This window comes from Rattus rattus, chromosome 2, assembly GCF_011064425.1.
Source record: "Rattus rattus isolate New Zealand chromosome 2, Rrattus_CSIRO_v1, whole genome shotgun sequence".
NCBI lineage: Eukaryota > Metazoa > Chordata > Mammalia > Rodentia > Muridae > Rattus > Rattus rattus.
Genome location: NC_046155.1, coordinates 134,019,298 through 134,040,445, shown reverse-complemented (window position 1 = coordinate 134,040,445; position 21,148 = coordinate 134,019,298). Strand labels below are relative to the sequence as shown.

General features: G+C 46.0%; 1 protein-coding gene across 1 annotated transcript in view; it reads right to left on the bottom strand.

The window, feature by feature from the left end:
* Positions 1–21,148, bottom strand: part of Lrrk1 (leucine rich repeat kinase 1) — a 126,049-nt gene that overhangs the window by 55,129 nt on the left and 49,772 nt on the right. Inside the window, exons 3-5 of the mRNA XM_032893448.1 lie at positions 20,841–21,012; positions 17,315–17,494; positions 16,285–16,433 (exon numbers count right to left, since the gene is read on the bottom strand). Of these exons, the coding sequence (XP_032749339.1) occupies positions 16,285–16,433; positions 17,315–17,494; positions 20,841–21,012 (501 nt within the window). The remainder of the gene's footprint in view (positions 1–16,284; positions 16,434–17,314; positions 17,495–20,840; positions 21,013–21,148) is intronic.

Here is a 21,148-nt window from a genome sequence, read left to right as displayed (position 1 = left end):
CCTTCTGGCTCCCTCCTATTCTCTGGCTTCAACGGCCTCTGCTGACCTGCCTTGAGCTGATAAACTCATGAGCAAACTCAGCTCCATGTCCTGCATTCATTGCATAGACTCCCAGCTGACTGACTCTGTCTCCCTGCTTCTCCTTCCTGTTTTGTTCTTGTGAGAGTTGGATATATCCTATCTCTGACTCGTCTGTCAGATCTTTCTCTGATTCATCGCTTTGTCTGCCCCTCAATTATATATCGCTTTCAAACATGGCTGCTTCCTTTACAAGCAATTTCATCTTAAAGGTACAGTGAGGATGTATCTGTGTTCCTGCCAGAGGGATTAAAGGTACGCTGTATGTCTGCAATTCCAGTTGACTCTCACAGATCTAAATGTTTGGGTGTGATCCCTGGCTGAGCAGCCTTGTTGCTGGATTAAGATCCCTCTATAGATCCATTCATTTTCCATCTATGTTATTTACCCATTTATTCCATAGGCCGTGCTATCAGAGGAGCCCCAACTAATACAAGCACAGTGAGACCTGAGTGTAGGTGAACAGTCCAGAGGTTGAGCTCCCATCAGATGACTGCACTTCTCGTGAACTCCTTGCAGTGCACAGGAAGCACTTTTGACTGACCATTTACAACATGCCTGCAAGGCTGCTACAATCTGCACAGAAAGAACTCTAAGTTCTATGTGACCAAGTCCTATAACAAATTCAGGACTGTAGTCTACAGTCCCAGTGTTTGATTTCTCCCTCTCTATTACACCTGCATCCTTAGAGAGCTATGTAAAAGCCGAGAGCCATCCAAAGACACCTAAGACAAGTGGTGATAAAAGACCAATTATTACAATAAAAAGTCTTTATGTCCTGACACAAGGCAAAGGAGGACAGAAAAGTCAATGAAGGTACAGGTAAAAATGACAGTAGACCATGAAAGATGAACTATGCATAGAAACAACAGGGGATGTACAAAGCTGTATATCACACAATTGTGGGAGGCCACCAAAGGGCAGAGGCCAAAGAATAAGTTCTATTTTCACGAGGAATCTTCTCATCAATTGATTAAACTTGGAGATAATGAAGGGGAAGAAACTTGGAGAAGCAATCTTGCAACATATCTCACCCCTTTCCCGTCTCCATAGCTCACACCTGTGGTCACCCAGGAGAAGAGGATTAAACAGAGCCCAATTATTTGGACACTGAAATATCTCTCCTTTAAATAATGTGGGGAGAAGAGAGGTGAGGAAAAAAATCAACACACAGCAATAGTATAGAAATTTAGGACAATGAAAGCCTCTCAATGATTGGAGGGCACAGAGCTCTGATCGGTTTACAAGAGGGGAAAATGGAAACACTGTAGTGTTCTGTGTTCACTCCACACAGAGGGATGAAAGAGAGCAGAAAAGCAAAGGCAGACAGGCTAACACAGAAAACAGAGATGGAGGGAAGGCGAGAGCGTGACCAGGAAGGTCAAGTTGAGCATCTCTCGAAAACCAATGAGTTGATCATCATTGATGAGCTTAAAATTAAACACGCTCACTTTCTGGTGAGATCTGAGTCCGATTCCGTGGGGAAATCAGGTCAAGGAAGAAGTTAGGACTTCAAACATGGTCAAACGCTCATGGCTGGGGAGGTCATAACCATCTAGCACTGGTTTGCTAAATGCCCCTTTGGAACTGCCTTCTAAACATTTAGGATTACACCACAGGCCAGTGTTACTTTTGGCCTTGGCCAGAGATGCTTTTTCTGCAGTGGGCAGCTGGCAAAAGTTCTGAGGGTAGGGGGTTGTCAAATGCTCAGCCCTAAATGGAACACCTAGACCATCCCTCTCCACGAGTTTAGAGAGGATGGTGAAAGGGGCAGAAATAAATGTGAGGTGGGGGTGAAGATGAGTGCTATGAAACGTCGTCGTTTGGATACAACACTGCATTTGCCTCCATGACGTCACTAACGCTATGGCTACCTGCACGAGACCAAGCTAACAAGATTAGTGGGTTGCAGTGTGAGGGGGTGTTCAGGGGAAGTGTGAGGTGGAGGTCAGAGTGCCTATAATCAAGACACATCATATACGTGCATAGAATTGTCAGAGAGGAATAAAAGATACTTTAAAAAGAAAATAACCTAGGAGTAAAAACGGCTGTAGAAAAGCCAGCGTAAAAATCATTGTCTAAAACATGGAAGATTTTATTGTTAGCCAGAGCTAACAAGCCCCTGACTACACCGAAATACAAGACTTATTTACCAAAAGACAAAAAAAATCCCCAATGTGACACAATGAAAGTAAGTGGGAAATGATGTGTCCAAGGGAAATAACCAAAGAACCAGTCCCACAAGTTCCTAATTCGATATAAACTGTCCTCAAGTAAAAAGTTTAAAGAACAAACAGTCCCCGTGTTGTGTAAATGATTCCTCACTACAGCTGCTCACTTCGTTTTATGAGTCAAAACTAGGAACTTGGTAAGAGCCATTAAAATTCCAGGTCAATTGCATGTGCATTTATGGACATAAAAACTGCTATAACATCTTTAAAAATAGACTCGCAATTAAACTAAACTCAAATATTTCAGTCCTAGGGCCGATTAATGTCTTTCCAGAAAACCAGCACTCTGCCAACCCCAGCTGATTGAGGAGGAAAGGGACCAAAGAGCTACTCCTTAGGTTAGACGAATGCTGCCTAGGGAAGCCCGGTTCTGTCTTCACCAACTCTTGTTTTCCGTCCTGATGATAGAACCTGGGCCTGTTGCATGTCTGACATGGTCTACACTGACCCCTAAAGTTCTTAAAAAGTTACAGGGTCCCCCCAATCAATACTGCTCCTTTTCTTTATCCTATTTTAGTTATTCTTTTAAAATATAGGAAATTTATAAGAAATCTCCCACTACTTGGCTAACAGCTGAGAAAGAGAAAAGGCCAGAAGTGAAAAATCCGTGTGTGGTTAGCAAAGATCTACAGCTTAGTACCGAGGGACCCACCACAGTCTCCTCCATTTTTAAGTAAAAGCAAGATTTCTGCCCAACAGTTATGTGAGAGATTAAAGCAGAATATTTTGCAAAGTACATTTAAGCTATGATATCACTTATCTTCTGTTTAGAAGGGACATTATTTGAAGTTTAAAAATTCAACAGTCTATTCACTTATGCAGCCAATTATTTACTCATCCATCCAATCGTTCATCCACATATCCTCTGTCCATCATCTACCCCTACCCCACCCATCTAACCATTCATCTAATCACCTATTCATTCATTCATGCATGCATGCATCCATCCAATGATCTATCCACCCATACAGTCACCCATCTATCCACCCATCTACCCACTCATCCATCCATCCATCCATCCATCCATCCATCCATCCATCCATCTATCCATCCATCCATCCATCCAATGATCTATCCACCTATCCAGCCACCCATCTATCCACACATCTACCCACTCATCCATCCATCCATCCATCCATCCATCCATCCATCCATCCATCCATCCAATGATCCACCCATTCATCCACCCATCCACCCATCCACCCATCCATCCATCCATCCATCCATCCATCCATCCATCCACCCACCTATCTATCCACCCATCCACCCATTCACCCACCCATCCACCCATCTACCCACATCATCCATCCATCCATCCATCCATCCATCCATCCATCCAATGATCCAATGATTCATCCATCCATCCATCATCCATCCATCCATCCATCCACCCATCGATACATCCATCCATCCATCCATCCATCCATCCACCCACCCACCCATCCACCCATCCATCTGACCATCTACTAATCCTGTTCAGAACCTATACTGAATGGCAAAGATGGAGTGAGCAAAGGTAGTCAGGGTCCTGCTTCCGGGAAGCTTCTGTTCAGGTAGTGGAGTTGGCATCAAATAGGGATGCCATCCAAAGAGTCCACCCTAGATGTTAAGAATAAGGCAGACAGGAAGTTTTGAGAGAGAATGAGGGTGTGTGCCTATATGATGATTAGGGAAGACCTAGCTGAGGATGTTGGGTGGGGCTGATGCTTGTAGGGTAACTTGGGGACATAAAGCAATGTACGGAGTGTTGAGGAGGCCGGACCACAGCTCTCCCTGCTATTGGGCGTTTGCGGTTTGCGCCTCAATTTCCCTTCTTACAGATGTCAGGATTTGGCTCTTTGTGACAGTTACATACCTTTTGACTTATGTCCTACAGATAGATTTCAGAAATGGACTACTGAAACCAGAATAATTCCATGGGAGAAAAAAATCACTTTTGCACACATGGGACCGATCTGCAGTGCCAGGCACATGAGGGCGTGCCCAGTGCTCGGGGCCCTGCCAAATGTCTTACCGAGCATTTCTGTTTGTGTTTTATAGTTTAATAGGTGGGCGACAGTGCAGTAAGTTGCTTTAATTTCCATAATTGCTACTAGGTTTGTGTATGTTTCCCTGTGGTGGTGTGCTGTCTTCGGTCCGCTCACGTGTGAATCCACTGCCTGTTTCTCTTGTTCATATCTACTGGAATCTCTGACCAAGGTGACTGCAGAGGTGAAAGTGAAATGTGGCGATGTGGAGTCCCAGTCATAGTAGGTGACTCAAAGACACTGCTGGATTAAAGCCAACCCCGACTGAGAAGGGATCAGTGATAGAGAGTGACGATCTCTTTTGGATTTATATTGTTTGCCGCTTTGCTTGGAAATTCCTATGTTTTGTTGAGATGGAGTCTCCCTCTGTGGCCTAGCTGTTCTGGAACTCCAAGGCTCAATTCTCCTGCCTCCCTATTCGGTGGGAATTCAGGAATGCCCCTTACCAGCTCTACTGGCCTTGAAAAAAGTCCATAAAAGACCCTTTATTACAAACAATTTAAATTTACTATTTAAATGCATTCACACTGTGTCTGATTATATATCTTTACATTTGGGAGTAAGCTCTTAACACTTGGAAACGCCAACCATCTCTTTGTGTTTTGTAATGGACGTGGACGTCTAATGCTTATGTGATAGATGGGTGACGGACAGTTCTGATGAGTTTCCCCAGCTTAGCTCTAGCTCATCTGCACTGTGATTAACTTAAGCTGCTGGCCCACATACCCACAGTCCCAGCGTCAGTGAGGCTTCTTACTTGCTCTCTGATCCTCTCCTTCCTGTGTTTCCCAGGTTGCCACGGACAATCAAGTAACGGCTTTCTGCATGTCTGGTTTATCAATCACTTTCTCTGCCCTTAACTAAATATGAGTAACAAACATAACTACTGCTTTATATCCAAGCTTCCTAAACTGTAGCCTGTTAACCTCTGTGGGGCCATGAACCCGAATGTGGGGCAGTCACAAACCTTTGGCAACACTAAAAGGCTTTCGGATGTGTAATGTCTGAAAGGCAGCTCCAAATCCACGGTGTCCTGATGCTGAGCTGTTTCCAGCAGAACTCACCCCTGTGGTGTCATGTGACTTCACGGCAGTCCCACATGGAGGCACACAGCACAGAGGCTTTGAACTGTGCCAGCATGCTGGCACAGGCTCCAGAACCGCTTCAGCCTGGTTACGGTATTAAGAAACGCAACGCTTTTTACTACACATTCAGATATTCTGTTCTTATAGAAACAAAACTGTTTTAATCAAGGAGAGCAAAAACTTCAAACAGTTTCCAGCTGTCATTTCTCACACGAGTACAATAAAAACACGTGTGCATTGCGTGGTGCTAGCATGTCTGGATGCAGAGATTGGAGCTTGATGTGCTGACGAGTTCATTAAGAAACTACTCAATGAGCTTCAGCTGGGGATTATGACAGGACTTCTAGCCCTTTCTGAGATGGCTCTGGCCACAGTTCTGCTACCTCATACTACATATTTATGTGACGTGATGGTTTTGGCACTGATGTGTGTGTGTGTGTGTGTGTGTGTGTGTGTTTATGTGTATATATAAATAAACAATACTGGCAATGCTCTAAGTCCTGTTGCATCAGATTTTCAGCTGAGATTTAATTCTTTCTGCAAATATAAGCACACACATCTACTTCATTGGTATGCAGATTTGCTTTAATCCCTAATAACTGGTAAATTATATATGTGTACATATATATATCAAAGAATTGTTTTTAAAATAAAATTCTTTATGATTTATTATTATTTAAATGTTTGGTCTATATACCTGTTTTATACAGCCATGTATCTGTAACAATGTATTAGGCCAAAAAGAGGTTGCAATTTGTGAGTGGAAAACTCTTTAAGAGGCCTTGCTGTGCAGGATGGCTCCAATTGTAGTATCATATCCCACAGGACACCTCCTGGAAAGTGTCCGTCTGTGAAGACAAGGGGAATTATACCTGTGAGGAGCACATCTGTCCTGCCTCATCCACGGGGAGATGTCCTGAGATCCCAGGGGATGCTTGAACTATGGCTAATACCAAGCCCTAAATATGCTATGCTCTTTCCTGTGATCTGTACCAATTACATGAGTTCAATTTGTATGGTGCACATAGTAAGAGATCAAAAGCTAATAGTTAGAATAATAGCAAAAAGGTTATCAACTGAAGCCAGGAGAACCTTCATTCTCTCAAAATGTGTAGCTGTGTATCTGAACTGCCAGGATTTTTCTTAGGTGCTTAGGCCGCTATAAACAAGGTAAGAACTACTTAGGCATAAGCCCTGGGGCACAGCGAGAGTTGCTCTGGGGGCTGAGGCAGTGGCTAAGTGACTCTCGGTCAGGTATAAACTTGGTCCAGCATGGGGGCACTGGACAAGGCGGTGCTTCACATCTGGGATGGGATGGCTTGGAAGAGTCTAAGATTTCATTGTGATCCCTGGAATAGCATATGACTTAAGATTCAAGAATAGGTTTACCTAGAACTTTTCATTTAATATTTTTGGACCAAAACTGACTGAATAATTGAAACCCTGAGAAGTAGAGTCGCCGGTAAGAAGGGGCCACTCATGATGTAACAAAACAAAAGCGAAATGGACAGAAGGTGCCTGACTTTGCTTTGTGACCCTCTGAGGGGTAGTGGATAGCTTTCTCTTCCTTTCACCTGACAGGGGGTGGGTAGGCCAGGCTGTGGGAACCCAGGATCTTAAAGCACTGTTTCTACCCCTTTGGAGCCTCACTTGACCTGAGACTTAAATCCAGGGAATTTAATTTCCGCCTCTGCCACAGGAAACCAAACTTTCAGACACTACAAGTTCAAGGAACTAAGATGGCCACAATGGATATATGACTGTTGAACATCCCAATTACTTATAATTCTTGACGAAAATCCCTTGCAACAAGTGCAAAGCCCTACCTAGGAAGACAGTTCTCCCCCAAAGCCTTATCTATCCCTTAAAAAACAGAACAAAACCAAACCTGCCAGTCTATGAGGAGGAGGTACAATCGGCTGGGGCAACTGGCAGCTCTCACAGGCCCTCAGAGGTAGAGACCTAGACTTCCCTGGATGCCTCAGGCCCTTCCTGTGCAGTCCGAAGGTGGAAACACCCACCTGGGTCACACAGATGAACATCTGCTTCAGCCCAGACAACCTGCTGCTCAGCTCCAACATGGAGACAGCTGGTGGGCCACCAATGGTTAAACTACGCAAGCCAGGGCCAACCCAAAGAGGAACGTGAATGGCAAGATCTCAACGGCTGAGATCTTTACTGAGCTGCGAGATCTGAAAGAGGAAATGATTTCCCCACTGAGCTGTGTCAAAATGAAATTCAGTCCTTGTTGATGTCCAACCCTGCACACGGCCCAGCAAGTCCTCTGGCCTGACAACGACTGTTGCACAAGGATGAATATAGCTAAGGTTCCAGAAACCGGCTAAGCTTTTCCTGGTTGTTTCTGAGTTCTCTTTTCTAGGTGTCGAAGCAACAGGCTGGGCTTCTTTTTCCTCTCACAACAATAGAGCACAGCACTGTCCATCTGTCTGTTGTGAACTTGGCTCTCAGCAGAAAAGAATCTGGCAGTTTAAGATGGATACCAAGAACCAGGGAAATAGCTTAGCCAGGTCTGACTTGGCTTCATTTCCGTTGTCTGAAAAGTATGTCTGACCACGTGTTTGGCTTCTGTGACCTTCCTTACTTAACGAGGTCCAAGGAGCCAGATGCTGTCTGTGGAAAACAAGAGCTTCTCGGCAGTTCCTAGTCAGCCAGCAGGGGTGGACCCTGGCAGCCTCAGAATCAGTGGTGTTCAACCCATGGCTGTTCCTCATGTGTTAGCTGCGGCTTCCAGAGGGGCAGAAAGGACATGATAACAAAACCCTCCACAGATGGGCATTGCACTGAATGCTTGCAACCCCAGCGCTTAGGAGGCAGAGCCAAGATGATTAGGGTGGAGTTCAAAGTCATCCTCAACACACAGCAAGTTCAAGGCCAGCCTGGGTTATATGAGAGCCTGCCCAAATATACCAGGAAAAAAAATCCCCTAAGGATCACTTGTGAAATCTCAGCACTTAGGATACTGAGGCATGAGAGTTACAAGTTCAAGACCAGCTTGGGATACAGAAAGGCCCTGTTTCTCAAAAGAAATCCCAAACCACATAAGCCAGTGGGGGAAGTAGGATCCACACACAAAACAAGGGTAGCATACCCTAAAAATGTCACTGGAGGTACACTCCATTACCAGTGTCCTTCCTGGTAATGGCTGCCTCATGGAAGTTACTGCTGTGAATGGCGACAAAGCCAAGGGCGTTTCCAGGCAGGGTGTCATGTGGGCAAAGTGCTCTTTTAATACCCAGCGTTTGCAGCTCAATATTTGAAAGTACAACAGGAACAGTCCCACAAGATACCTGCAAAGGTGTCGAGCTTACCTGGGCCTCCTGGGCCATCACCCTCATCTTCTCTTTGGTGGCAGCAGAGAGGGAGTGTCCCTCAAAGTTCTGAGATTACAAGACAGCCCAGTGCACCCACTCCAGGGCATTTGCCTTCGAGATTCACTTAAGTCACAAAAATAATACCTGCTCTGGAGAAGCTGGGGAGCTGGTGGGAGACAGGCTGTGCTGTAATTGCGTGTCCTTTACTGATGTGAGCTGAGGAGCTCAGCAGAGGGAAATGCATGGTGGTCTTTCCTTTGTCTTTTCATTAGCCTGGCCATGGGAGGCGGGAGACATCTTGGAGGTGGAATCAGAGATGTCTGGCCCTCTCTACTTCAACATTATACTAAGAAACCAGAACCACTGGCTGCCAACATCTGGAGCACACTGGAGTCACTTGGGGGAGTTTCTAAAACTCCTGAGGTCAGGCCCTGCCCCTAAGATTTGGATTGATCAGTGTAGGGTATAGTTTGGGAGTGGAACGTTTGAGACCCCTAGGTATTGTAACACATCGGAAAATGAGACCCCCCCCCTCACTATCCTGAGACCTGCACGACCTGCTTCAGGAACTGAAATCTGGGGAAACTAAACCTGCAGGAGATGCAGGCTCTGGCTGGGCAGCAGCAGTGTCTAGCTGCATGAGGGCTGTAACTGTCTTTGTACCTTAATGTTTTCACTTGGAAGACACACTGCATTCCCTGCAATACAGTCTAATGTGCTGCATGAACTGATAGGATAAGAAGCAGCAAAACACCAGCAGTTACTGCATGAACACAGAGCTAGAGGACCAGCATTTCCTTTTGTAGCACAGAGACACAACAACAACAACAACAATAACAACAACAACAACAACAGTAATAACAACAGCAACGACAGCAACTAATCTTTTGAGCACTTTGAGTACTGTTTGCCAGCTCTTGTGCCAAGCACACGGCCACCCCCATGGTGGCACTACACTTCTCCCTGTTTTATAGTGGACAGTGCCAACAAGCCTTCTAGAGAGGTAACAAGGTACAGAAGTCTATCAGCCTTCCAGAGGAGCAAGAAAACCGGTTAGAGGAAGAGAAGGTGAAACCAGGACATCAACACATACAGTAGCAGAGTTGCAGGAATGCCATCCAGGGAGGCTGCAGGCACGTGTGAAGCAGAGAGACCCTTACTTCAAAACACACACTCAGATGAGATTAACACTGAACGCTGTTGCCAGGAGACCAGGAAACAAAGAAGAGTCTCAGCAAACCGGGGCTGGAGAGAGGGCCGAGGGATTATGAGGGAGTACGGTTCTTACAAAGACACAAGCTCAGTGGCCACACCGGATAGTCCATCACCACCTGTAGCTTCAGCTCCAAAAAGGTCTGATGTCTGTTCTCTGTGCTGCTGCTTCACTCTTGTACACACACATTACACACACACACACACACACACACACACACACACACACACACACACACTATACTCACATACACTATACTCACACATACACACTACACACAGTACACACACACTATACACACTACACAACACACTACACACATATACACACATACACAGACACATACATGCTACACAGACACACACAGGCATACACACTACACTCACACATATACAGTACATACATACACAGTACACATACAGTACACACAGACACAGACACACTACACACAGACACACACACATACATGACACATACTTCATGCACCATATGCATACATACTACACATACACAGACAAACACACACACTACACACACACAGTTAAAAATTAATCTAAAAGAAAAGTCTCAATGAATCATTTCAAGGTTCATGAAAACACAAGAATGTGGTAAGGCCACATGGGGAAGTCACAGACTCTATTTCCAGGACCGAGACATTCATAGGACTAAGTGGGCTGTCCTAGGCAGTGTTAGGATTACTGTGATAGGACACATGACCAAAAGTTGAGGAGGAAAGGGTTTACTTGGCTTACACTTCCACATCACAGTCCATCACTGAAGGAAGTCAGGACAGGAACTCAAGCAGGGCAGGAACCTGGAGGCAAGAGCTGATGCAGAGGCCATGGAGGAGTGCAGCTTGCTGGCTTGTTCATCATGCCTTGCTCAGCCTGCTTTCTTATAGAACTCAGGACCCAGCCCAGGGATGGCCCCACCCACACTGGGCTGAGCCCTCCCCCATCAATCACTAATTAGGAAAGTGCCCTAACAGTGTGTCTGCCTACAACCCAGGCTTATGGAGGCATCTTCTCAATTGAGCGTCTCTCCTCTCAGGTGACTATAGGTTGTGACATAAAACTAGCCAGTACAATTGACACAAGCCTCTCACTGTTAACCTATAACCTTTCCCTCTTATTCATTCCCAAGATCACACATTAGTATCAACATTTTAACATAAACTTACGAAATTTAAGACTTCTTCACTCTTTAAAATTAAGAACACTTAAAAAAATCTAAAGGCTACAACTGTGGGCTCCTATAAAATAAAAAGTAACATAAACGCTTTCTTACTTCACGAGGGAAGAACCAGGGAACAGTTACAATCTGAACAGAGCAAAATCAAATTTCAGCTGTGTAAATAACTCAGTGTCCAAAATCTGGGATCCACTCAGTCTTCATGACTCCTCCAAAGGGCCCGGGTCACTTCTATGGCTCTAACCTGTGCAGCACACCAGACTGTCTCCTAAGCTCAGGTTGGCTCCACTCCACCACTGCTGCTGTTCTTGGCAGCTGTCCCATGGTCCTGACATCTCTGAAATGCTGGAATCTCTTGCTACAACTGGGCTGCACTTTCATTAGCATCCTCGCCAGGCTCTCTTCAAAGGCTTCAGGTCTGCCACACAATGGCAAGCCTCAGTTGCTCCCCATGACCCCTTCATGGATTTCAAAACCAGTACCACCTGGGTGACTTCTACATGTGACCAACTATAGTTGCCAACACAAGATACAAGCTTGATTACCTCTAAGACACAGCTTCTGTGTGTTGCCTCTGAGGAAACACTGCCAAGATTTCACCTCAATGATGATGGTCTCTTCGTAATCACCACTAATTTCTCGGCCTCAGCTAACCAGTATCAACCAGTTTTGCTTCACTAATGCTGGTCTCTAGTTCATCGTGGCAGATTCTTCCATCCCAGTTGACCAGAATCACAGATTCTTAATTGAAAATATGCAACGGCCCCAAAGGGTCTTTAAGAGACTCTCAGTTTCCTTTGGAACTTCACAAGCCAGGCTTCCATCCTCTGAATTTTTCTGTCAACATTCTTATCTTCCAAACTCCCAACAGAACTGCTCACCAAGCTTCGACATGCAACAGATTTTCTTCCCAAAGTTCCAAAGTCCTTCCACAATCATCCCTGAGACAACATGGCAGGTCTATCACAGCAATACCCCACTCCTTGTACCAATTTCTGTCCAAATTAGAGTTACTATTGTTGTGATAGAACAACATGACCAAAGCAAATATGGTAAAGAAAGAGTTCACTTGGCTTATACTTCCACATCAAAATCCACTGTTGAAGGAAGTCAGGGCAGGAACTCAAATACAAGAACCTAAAGGCAGGAGCTGATGCAGAGAACATGGAAGGGTGCTGCTTACTGGCCTGCTCGTCATAGGTTGCTCATCATGACCCCACTCACAGTGGACTGGGGCCTCCCATATCAACCACCAATAAAGGAAATGCTCTGCATGCCTGTCTGCCTCCAGCCCAGTCTTATGGAAGCACCTTTTCAATTGAGGCTTCCTCCTCTCAGATGACTCTAGCTTATGACAAGTTGACGTAAAACTAGCTAGGAGATGGTTATCTTCTATCAAGCCACATATGTGAGATAACCTTGTAGGACATGTGAATGAGATTAAAACCTCAGTAGCAATGGGAGGATGTATATGTACCTAGACACATTTGTCCCTTCAATCACACACACACACACACACACACACACACACACACACACACACACACACACACACACACACACACACACACGTTGGTACAGAAGGACATGTCTCTATATTGACACTTCTGACTCTGGTAAAGGACAAGTAGGCATTTTTAAGGGGTTGACTAATGTGATCAGCAAGATAAATAAATATTCAACCCAAGGCATTTGAAAAATAATTACAGGCAGCCCTTCTATCCATGGGCTTTGCGTGTGGATTAACCTAATCCCATATCAAAATTAATTAAAAAAAAACTCGTATGTGTAGAGAACATGCACAACTTTCCTTCTTGTCATCTCTCCCCAAATGCCACATTGCAAGGACCGGCCACCTCCCCTTTGCATTGTATGAGGTACTCTAAGCCATATGGACATGCTTTACGTGTACAGGAGGGGGTGTGTAGATGATATAGGAATACCAGTCATATGGGAGACTTGGGCATCTGTGGATTTTGGTATCATCTTCTGGGGTCCTGAAACTCACCCTCAAGGATACAGAAGGATGGTTGCACTACAACTAACTGGTTGGGCCAAGTCTTGTTATTAGAAGGTTACAAATGCTGCCACCTTTAATTGCCAAGCATCTGTATGAGACAAGTGCTTTATTGGCCTTTCTCTTTTTGGAAACAGAGAAAGTGTCATGAGAAGCAGGAGTGGATCCTGGAGTCCCAAACAGACATGAGTCCTGTCAACAATAGAGTACTCAAAAGAGGGACATGTGAAGCAGGGGGGTTAGGGCTCAATGAAATTTAGTTCCCTGATGGGACTCTAAGGCACAATCGCTAGGTGTTCTGCTTAGGTTTGAAGGAGAAAAACATCATAAAGAGAGAGAAATACAGAGACAGATTCAAAAGAAGAATTCTTGAAAAAGCATAAATGGATGGTAATGCTGCACCCCAAATCAAAAGGAAATGCATGTTAAGCCACCAAAATTTAACCTCCTAAACTGATAGAAGGGGGCTGACAGATGACTTCAAAAGAAGCAGGAGTAAAGGCTTGTTTTACCCAAGCATTGACAATGGTTCTTATAAAACATGTACAGAGAAACAACGAGAGCCACCTAAAATTGTTGTGAGGAGCAAGGATGGTTATGCAGCAAACGTCAACAGAACAGCAGAAACTGAAAATTATAGAACAATTCATCTACAAACACAGACGTAGAAAGAATGTCTGAAGTTCAAATCCAGCCAGAGAAACAAACCAATTACTATTTACTGCGAGAATGCAAGGTTGGCTCAGCCATTAGCATCATCATTTGTGTAATCAATGAATTAGAGTAGAAAAGCTATAGCGTCCCATGTGATTTGATCTAATTCAGCGACACTTTTAATCTAACACTAAGTGGAAATCTATCTAGATACCTCAAGGGTCTACTGTCAAGAAACACAAAGCCAGGGCTTATAACCACTGACACCAAGGCCTTAACACCAGGGACATCGGAGAGGTGCCTGCCTGCATTATGATTGCCCAACTCTCGACAATCCTAGTGACGTACAGACACAGACTAGCCAGGTTACACAGACACAAACTTCTTTCGAACCTGTTGATGAACTACTCGGTCTGAAGGAACTCAGAATTAGTAGGGGAAGCTGCTAAGGAGATGGTCCAAGGGACAGAAAAGGAAAGCAGGTTCCTCATCAGGGTCATCAGGCTGGACAAGGAGAAGGGAACCACACAGCTGTACAGTCCATTCAAAAGTGCCAACGCAATAAAAACATCACAAATCCACAAGAGTGATCCAAGACCTTTGAGGAGAAAACTAGAAACTGTATGCAACGGCGTTTGTAAATGGGACAACCTGAGACCTGCAAGTGAAACTCAGGAAACCCATCCAAGACATATGCAAAGGGGGAGAGGTCAGGGTGTCCACCTAAGGAGGAGGCCGGCTCTTCTACTAGGACAGACGTGTGAACAGGACTAAAGTGTTTATATGATACGACAAAATGGGGTGTCTGTGAGGATCACGTAGAGTAGGATATGTCTAACTTTGGAAAAGGGAAAGGACCAGGAAGGTTGTGTTCCTGGGTTGTGAGGGTTACCCAAGGCACCTGTGAGCAGACAGAGGGGCTTTGCCAGTGCTGGTCCCTGCATACCACTCAGTTCTCAGAAACCTCAAATACATACTGAATCTATATGAAAATGCCAATGGTGACTTTTAGCCCAGAGGAGAGAGGAAGCTCCTTTTTTATTAGTTTAGTTTATATTTGAGCCAGGGTCTTGCTATTAACTTAAGACAGTCCCAAACTGAAGATGTTCCCATCCAAGTGGGGATTGTTGACAAGCTCGCCCCCCACACCCAACTAGTTTCCTCTGGAAATTATGCTGGACTAAGGGGCTATCTACCCAGAGCTGTGAACGCTAGCCCCCCTTCCCTCACATAACACATATCACGAGCAGCAGAGAAGATAAACCTTAAAATGTAAAAACTAAAAGGACAAAAATCCCCTAAGTGTCCCGAGTATTTATACAAAACCTGACTGGAAATCCCCCCTTTATACACCCCAGACCTCGTAGAGGCAATAAAGGAGATGACCTTTTGTGACAACATGCTCTCCCATCCGTGTCAGCACGAGAAGAAAATGATGTGTCGGGAGAGAGACTTGAGATATGCGAGGCCCACAAAGGCTGTGCACCTCTGACCCGCAAGAGACTTCCAGGGCGAAAATGAAAAGCTGATGCTTCCGGGAGACAAAGGTCAGCAGGCAGCTCGTATTACAGGGATGTAAATACTTTATGAACATGTGAGAAAATTTAATAGTACTATTAATAAAACATGGAAATGAAAACACTTGATAGCTGGGCTCCCCAGACAGGCTGGAGAAAATGAGTAGGTTCTGGGTGGGGTGTGTAGTGTTGGTCAAGGTGTGGGTCAGAGAGGCTCAGACGCTGCTGCTGCTGCTGCTGCTGCTGCTGCTGCTGCTGCCTTCGCCCTGCAGTGACTCCAGAGCAGCCTGCTTCAGGACCCTGGACTACTGACTAACAGAAGCAGACACCTTCTAGCAAATGAGGCTGCTTAACAAGAGGCGAATCCCAGAATTCCTAGCAAAACCAAGTGCACATGCACAAGGGAAGGGCTGAGACTACCTTGCCCCGAAGTGCATATTTGGAAGAAGGAGTTCTGGCAAGGTTGACAGATGTTTTAAAAAGCCTATGTAGATAGTATACTGCTTCGTTTGTCTTCTTGTTTCTAGACAGGACCCCATGTATCTCAGGGTGGCTTTGGGCTCCCTGTGAGTTAGGGATGACACTGCACTCCTAAGCTGCTGCTCCTCTGGGCCCCGGTTGCTGGGATCACAGGCCTGCACCCCCATGCCTTGGTTCACGATGCTCACAGAGCTTTCCTTGTGGACACGTATGAAGGGATCCTTGGTAGATTACCTACCTCAAGAACAGACTCATACATTTCATTATGCCAGCCCCGCCCCCTGCCAGAGTTTTAACCTCTTAAAAATACACCCTTCTAGCATAGTATAAAGTCTTACTCAGTTTAAGGGAAAATTTAAAACACATCTATGTCCTACTTAACTGGCTTTGTAAATGTGTCAGAGAAAGCATAGAGAAAGGCCCTTCCAAAGCGGTGCTTCAGACCCTTCCCACACTCACGGTTTTCCCGGGACAGCTGCTGGGCAGGGCGCTGGCTTCGATGAAATACTTCCTGAGCAGATGTTTGCTTGGGTCAGGGCTATCCAATAGGATGTAGGAGCAGAAATAGGCTCCGTGCCGAAGTAGGAATATGGCAATGTCTTCATTCCCTGTTGGGACAAAGCACAGAGAGCTCAGGGCATCCAGATGCCCCAGTGGTCATTTCTATGGGGTGGGAGTGGGAGGCTTGGTGTTTAGAGAGTAGTCTCAGGTTACTTCCCTGGCGCACCCAATTCCTGACTGAGAGACGTTATGGGACTTTGATCTTTGAGTGTTGCATACGAGGTCCTACTTGTCATAGTGGGTTCCTGCCATGATGGGGGGGTGCTAAGAGGGGGAGCAGCTATTTTGGTAAAGATACTAAGAACAGGGCTAGGGGGACAGTCACATCAGTGAAGTGTCTGCAGCTATGTTCTGTCCTCAGAACTCACATAGAAAGGATACTGAGGGGCTGGAGAGATGGTCCCAGCAGTTAGGAGCACTGGTTGCTCTTTCAGGGGACCTGAGTTCAATTCCCAGCACCCACATGGCAACTTCCAACTGTCTGTAACTCCAGTTCTAGGGGATCCGACACCCTCACACAGACAGACACCCTCACACAGACATGCATGCATGGAAAACACCAGTCAAAACTCATAAAATAAAAATAAATAAGTTATTTTTAAAAAGATACTGAGCATGATGAAATAAGACTGTAATCTCAGAAACAGGGAGAGGAAGAGAGGTGGATCCGTGGGGTGGAGAGCCAGCCAACTGAGAAGAATAGGAACCCTCCAGGCAAAATTGAGATACTTCTGGCCCGCCACACACAAGTGTGCACACACAGCTGCACACCCCCCTCCCCATACACACACACTCACAGGAGAAAGGAAGAGGGAGTTGCAGAAGGTCCTTTCGCAGGCCACTGGAGAGTTAACGGTGGCGGTGAAGCTAGAGTCCCACCCTGGAAAGTGGGACCCTTGCAGGGCAGCGTTGACTGTGTAGGACCCACCTGCCTTGATGGCCGCATAGAGGGGCAACCTCACAATGACCGGGAACTCATTCTTCCTGACGGCGTAGTTCTCCGGGTCAGCCCCGTGCGTCAGGACCAGCAGCTTCACAACCTCCAGGTGCCCTCGCTGGCAAGCCAGGGCCAGCATCCAGTTCAACAGCCGCTGCGAGGCACAGGGACCTGGAGGGGGTGAGAGGACACCTCTGTCTCTCTGCTGGCTGCTCCTCACACTCACCTTCCTGTCGGCCGTTCTAGGTCTAAGTGACGGCTCTGCTTCTGCCCAGTGGACAGTGTTCTCTGGAGTCCTGGCCCCTAGTCACACCCAGCACGGCTCCATATTATCACAGACCAACGTGCTCGTAAGCCAGGGGAGGCCTGAATACCAAGGGTATTCACACTGCAAGTGTGATCCTGATGAATTAAAAATGCCCATGTAGTGAGTGAGACCAGGACAAAACAACAACAAAAACCAAACACACGAACAAAACCAACCCACAGTTGCTACGATTTTTTTCTAGATGGCGTCCCCCTTCCCTCTGATTATAGTCTTAGAGTCACATTACACACAAGAGAAGGACTTCGGAGAGAGACAAGTTAGGATTAAACTACCTTAGCTGCCATTTTGTACACGTTGCTTATCCTTCAAAAGGCCTCAGTTTACCCAACAGTAAAATGGGTATAAAACCCTTCTCTCTGCGTCTAAACCTCATATTATATCGTGTAGTGTGAGTCAAATTCCTGAACCAGTGACCATTCATTCATTATGGGATGTCCTCACACCACTGGAGTGCTTGTAGCATTCTATACTCCCAAACTACCTGTCACACACATATATACTACTCTCATAAATAATACTTTAAAAGAAATCTTTGGCAAAGGAAATAGATCTACCTCTGTTACATAAAGAAGCTGGAGTGACTTCCTGAAAGAGCTCCCCATCCCCACTTAATTTCAGGAAAAAAAAAATGACACTGAACACATTGAAGATAACAGGGCTGGAGTGTTACAGTATCTTCAAGTTCAAAAAGTGTAAAATCTTTAGGATACAGTTCCTCATCTCCTGTCACGTCCCCAAAGCATCATCTCATTGTGTCATTTCCAGAGGTACAAAGTGCTTTAAGACTAACGTGTCACCAGGTGTAAGAGGGTGACCTCCTCTGGGACCGGAGGAGGGACTGACAAGTAGGGACAGATGGATGGAGTTAGGATTCACCAGCAAGGGCACCTGGCTGGAGCCTTGTTCCGTGAATGTCTGTCTCCAGGTCCTGCCTGAACTGATGATCGTGAGTCATGGTAACTGAAAACCTCAGTCCCATTCATTTAAAGGATGGACAGGGTAATGAAGGATGCCCGACTACAGTGCCAACTTCAGTGGAGATGTGTCAGTTACCGTGCAGAGCCGCTCTTTCAAGACCAGCCCAGAGCTCAGAGGGCTCCACAGTGGATCTGCAGGAGAGGGAAGGCTTAAATCCCAATGGGGGGGGGCTGGAGAGACAGCTCAGTGGTTAAGAACCATGGCTGTTCTTACAGAGGACCTGGGTTTGGTTTCCAGCACCCAAATGGCAGCTTATTACTGGCTATAACTCCGGGTCCAGGCCATCTAGCAACCTCTTCACACTGGCTTTCATGGGTACCAGGTACAGACACGTTCACTCACATATGCACAGGCAAAACACTCACACATTAAGAAAATACTGAGCTTGTCTAAAAGCAAAGAGCAGACAGACAGGTCTACACAGCGAAACCTTGTCTCAGAGGATCCTTCCCAACTCCCTTTCCATGGCCCTCTTGTTCTTTTTGTCTTCTGGTGCTAAATTCTTCTGACTATTCCCATGCCATCTGGGAACTACCAGAGCACTCTGTTTTGCCTGCATATGCCTCTCCGGTGAAACCCAGGTCATTGCTCTCAAACACGCCAATTCTCAAAACTTACTTGGAGGCGAAGCAAGCATAGGAAGCCCCAGGAGCAGCAGAGCATGTAAGAGGCCCGGCCTCTGGCTTGCAGGGCAGGCCACCCAGGCCACCAGGGCCACCAGGGCCATCCGGGTCACACGTGCCTCGCATTGTTTCATTATTTGTTAAGCCCACTTCACATCCTTCTCTGTCTCAGCACAATTACAGGGTACCTAGTTGTCCCCTTTTGCCTCAGTTTCCCCCTTCCACTCAGGATAGCTCTTAAAAGGGTTCAGGCTACCTTCTGAAAACTTCCCCATGTCTCCCAGGTTCTGAAGGTGCTTGGTGTACTTGGCGAATGTTTAATAAATGTCAGTATGACAGGCAGGTGCTGTGGTGGTGTGAGTGTTTAGTCCCCAGTTGGTGGAACTGTTTAGGGAGGACTAGGAGGCGTGGCTTTCTTGGAGGAGGTGTGTCACTAGGGGGTGGGCTTCTCAAGACATTTCCAGTGAGCACTCTGCCTCCTGCTTGTGGACCAAGATGTGAGTTCCCAGATGTTCTTACAGCCTACCTCTGTGCCCGCACTCTGCCATCACGGCCTCTAACCCTCTTAAACTATAATCCCAATCAAACCTTTTCTTTTATGTTGCCTTGGTAACAGTATCTAATCACAGCAATAGGAAAGTACCTAACATAGGTACTGAGTCAGCTAGTTTCCATCCTTGAAGACAGCCATGCTTCAGTTCCTTCTTGCTTTCCTGTGTCTCAGCTCACTAGTCTGCTTTATTTTATCTTTCCCTTTTTAAAGACAGGGTTCCTCTGTGTACAGCCTGGGCTGTCCTGGAACTCACTCTAGAGACCAGGCTGGCTTCCAGGTCAGAGATTCATCTGCCTCTGCCTCCTGAGTGCTGGGATTAAAGGCGTGCACCACCATCACCTGGTTTCCAGTTTGCTTCTTAAGCACCTTACAACCCTGCTGGTTCCTGTCCATCCAGTCCTTTCCCCTTCAGGCACACAGGTAGAGCACTGTCTAGGAAGAACCACTAAGCGCAGATCTATCTCAGTGCACACAGACACACCCACACAGGGCCACTACATGATGTGTGACCCAGTACAGAAACAATAGGGCCTTTGGCTTTAAACTTGAAAAAGAAATTTAAGGTATCAATTATAGAATATTAAACCATGTGTTGTCGTCTTTGTCTTCTTCTCCTTCTCCTTCTCCTTCTCCTTCTCCTTCTCCTTCTACACATAGTCTTGACATCAAAGGTCCAACACCTAAATATTATTCCCAGAGTGCCTCACCCTGTAGTAACAGTGAAGTTTTTGACCCTTGTTCCTTAGTGCGAACCAAAACTACAAGGGAGTTTACAAGAGACTAGAAAACCTTGAGGTCACCAGAAGCAAATTACCAATGCATCATATCATGGTATGTCCATTCAGTGGAGTACTATTTAGCCATAAAAAAGAACAAGCAAGTTACTGAGCAAATTATGAAAAGTCACACAGAGTGACTTTTGCTAGGTGAGAGAAATCTGAAAAGCTTACCTAAGGATGCGTGACGTGCCCATTGGTATTCCTGAAAAGGCAAAGCTAGAGAGTGGTAACAGAACTCTCCCACACAGAGCTTTACCTGATAAGGACTCCAGCAATTCGTGTACTACTTCGGCGTGTCCAAAATGTGCTGCCACCACAGCCGGGTTGTCATCGGTGGGCTCCATCGGCAGCTCCACGCGCTTCTCAGTGAGCAGGAACCGAACGGTCTCTAGATCCCCGTGGGCTGCTGAGATGCTCAGCAACTGGCCCTGGTCAAAGTGGGACAGGATTCAGTGAGGCCAACTCTGTAATGTTTGCCCGAGTCTCTGACAAGACTGAGCTCAGGGGCAGACGACACCACCAGCCTGTGCTGCTTGCATCATGCTTGAACTGTTGACAACCACA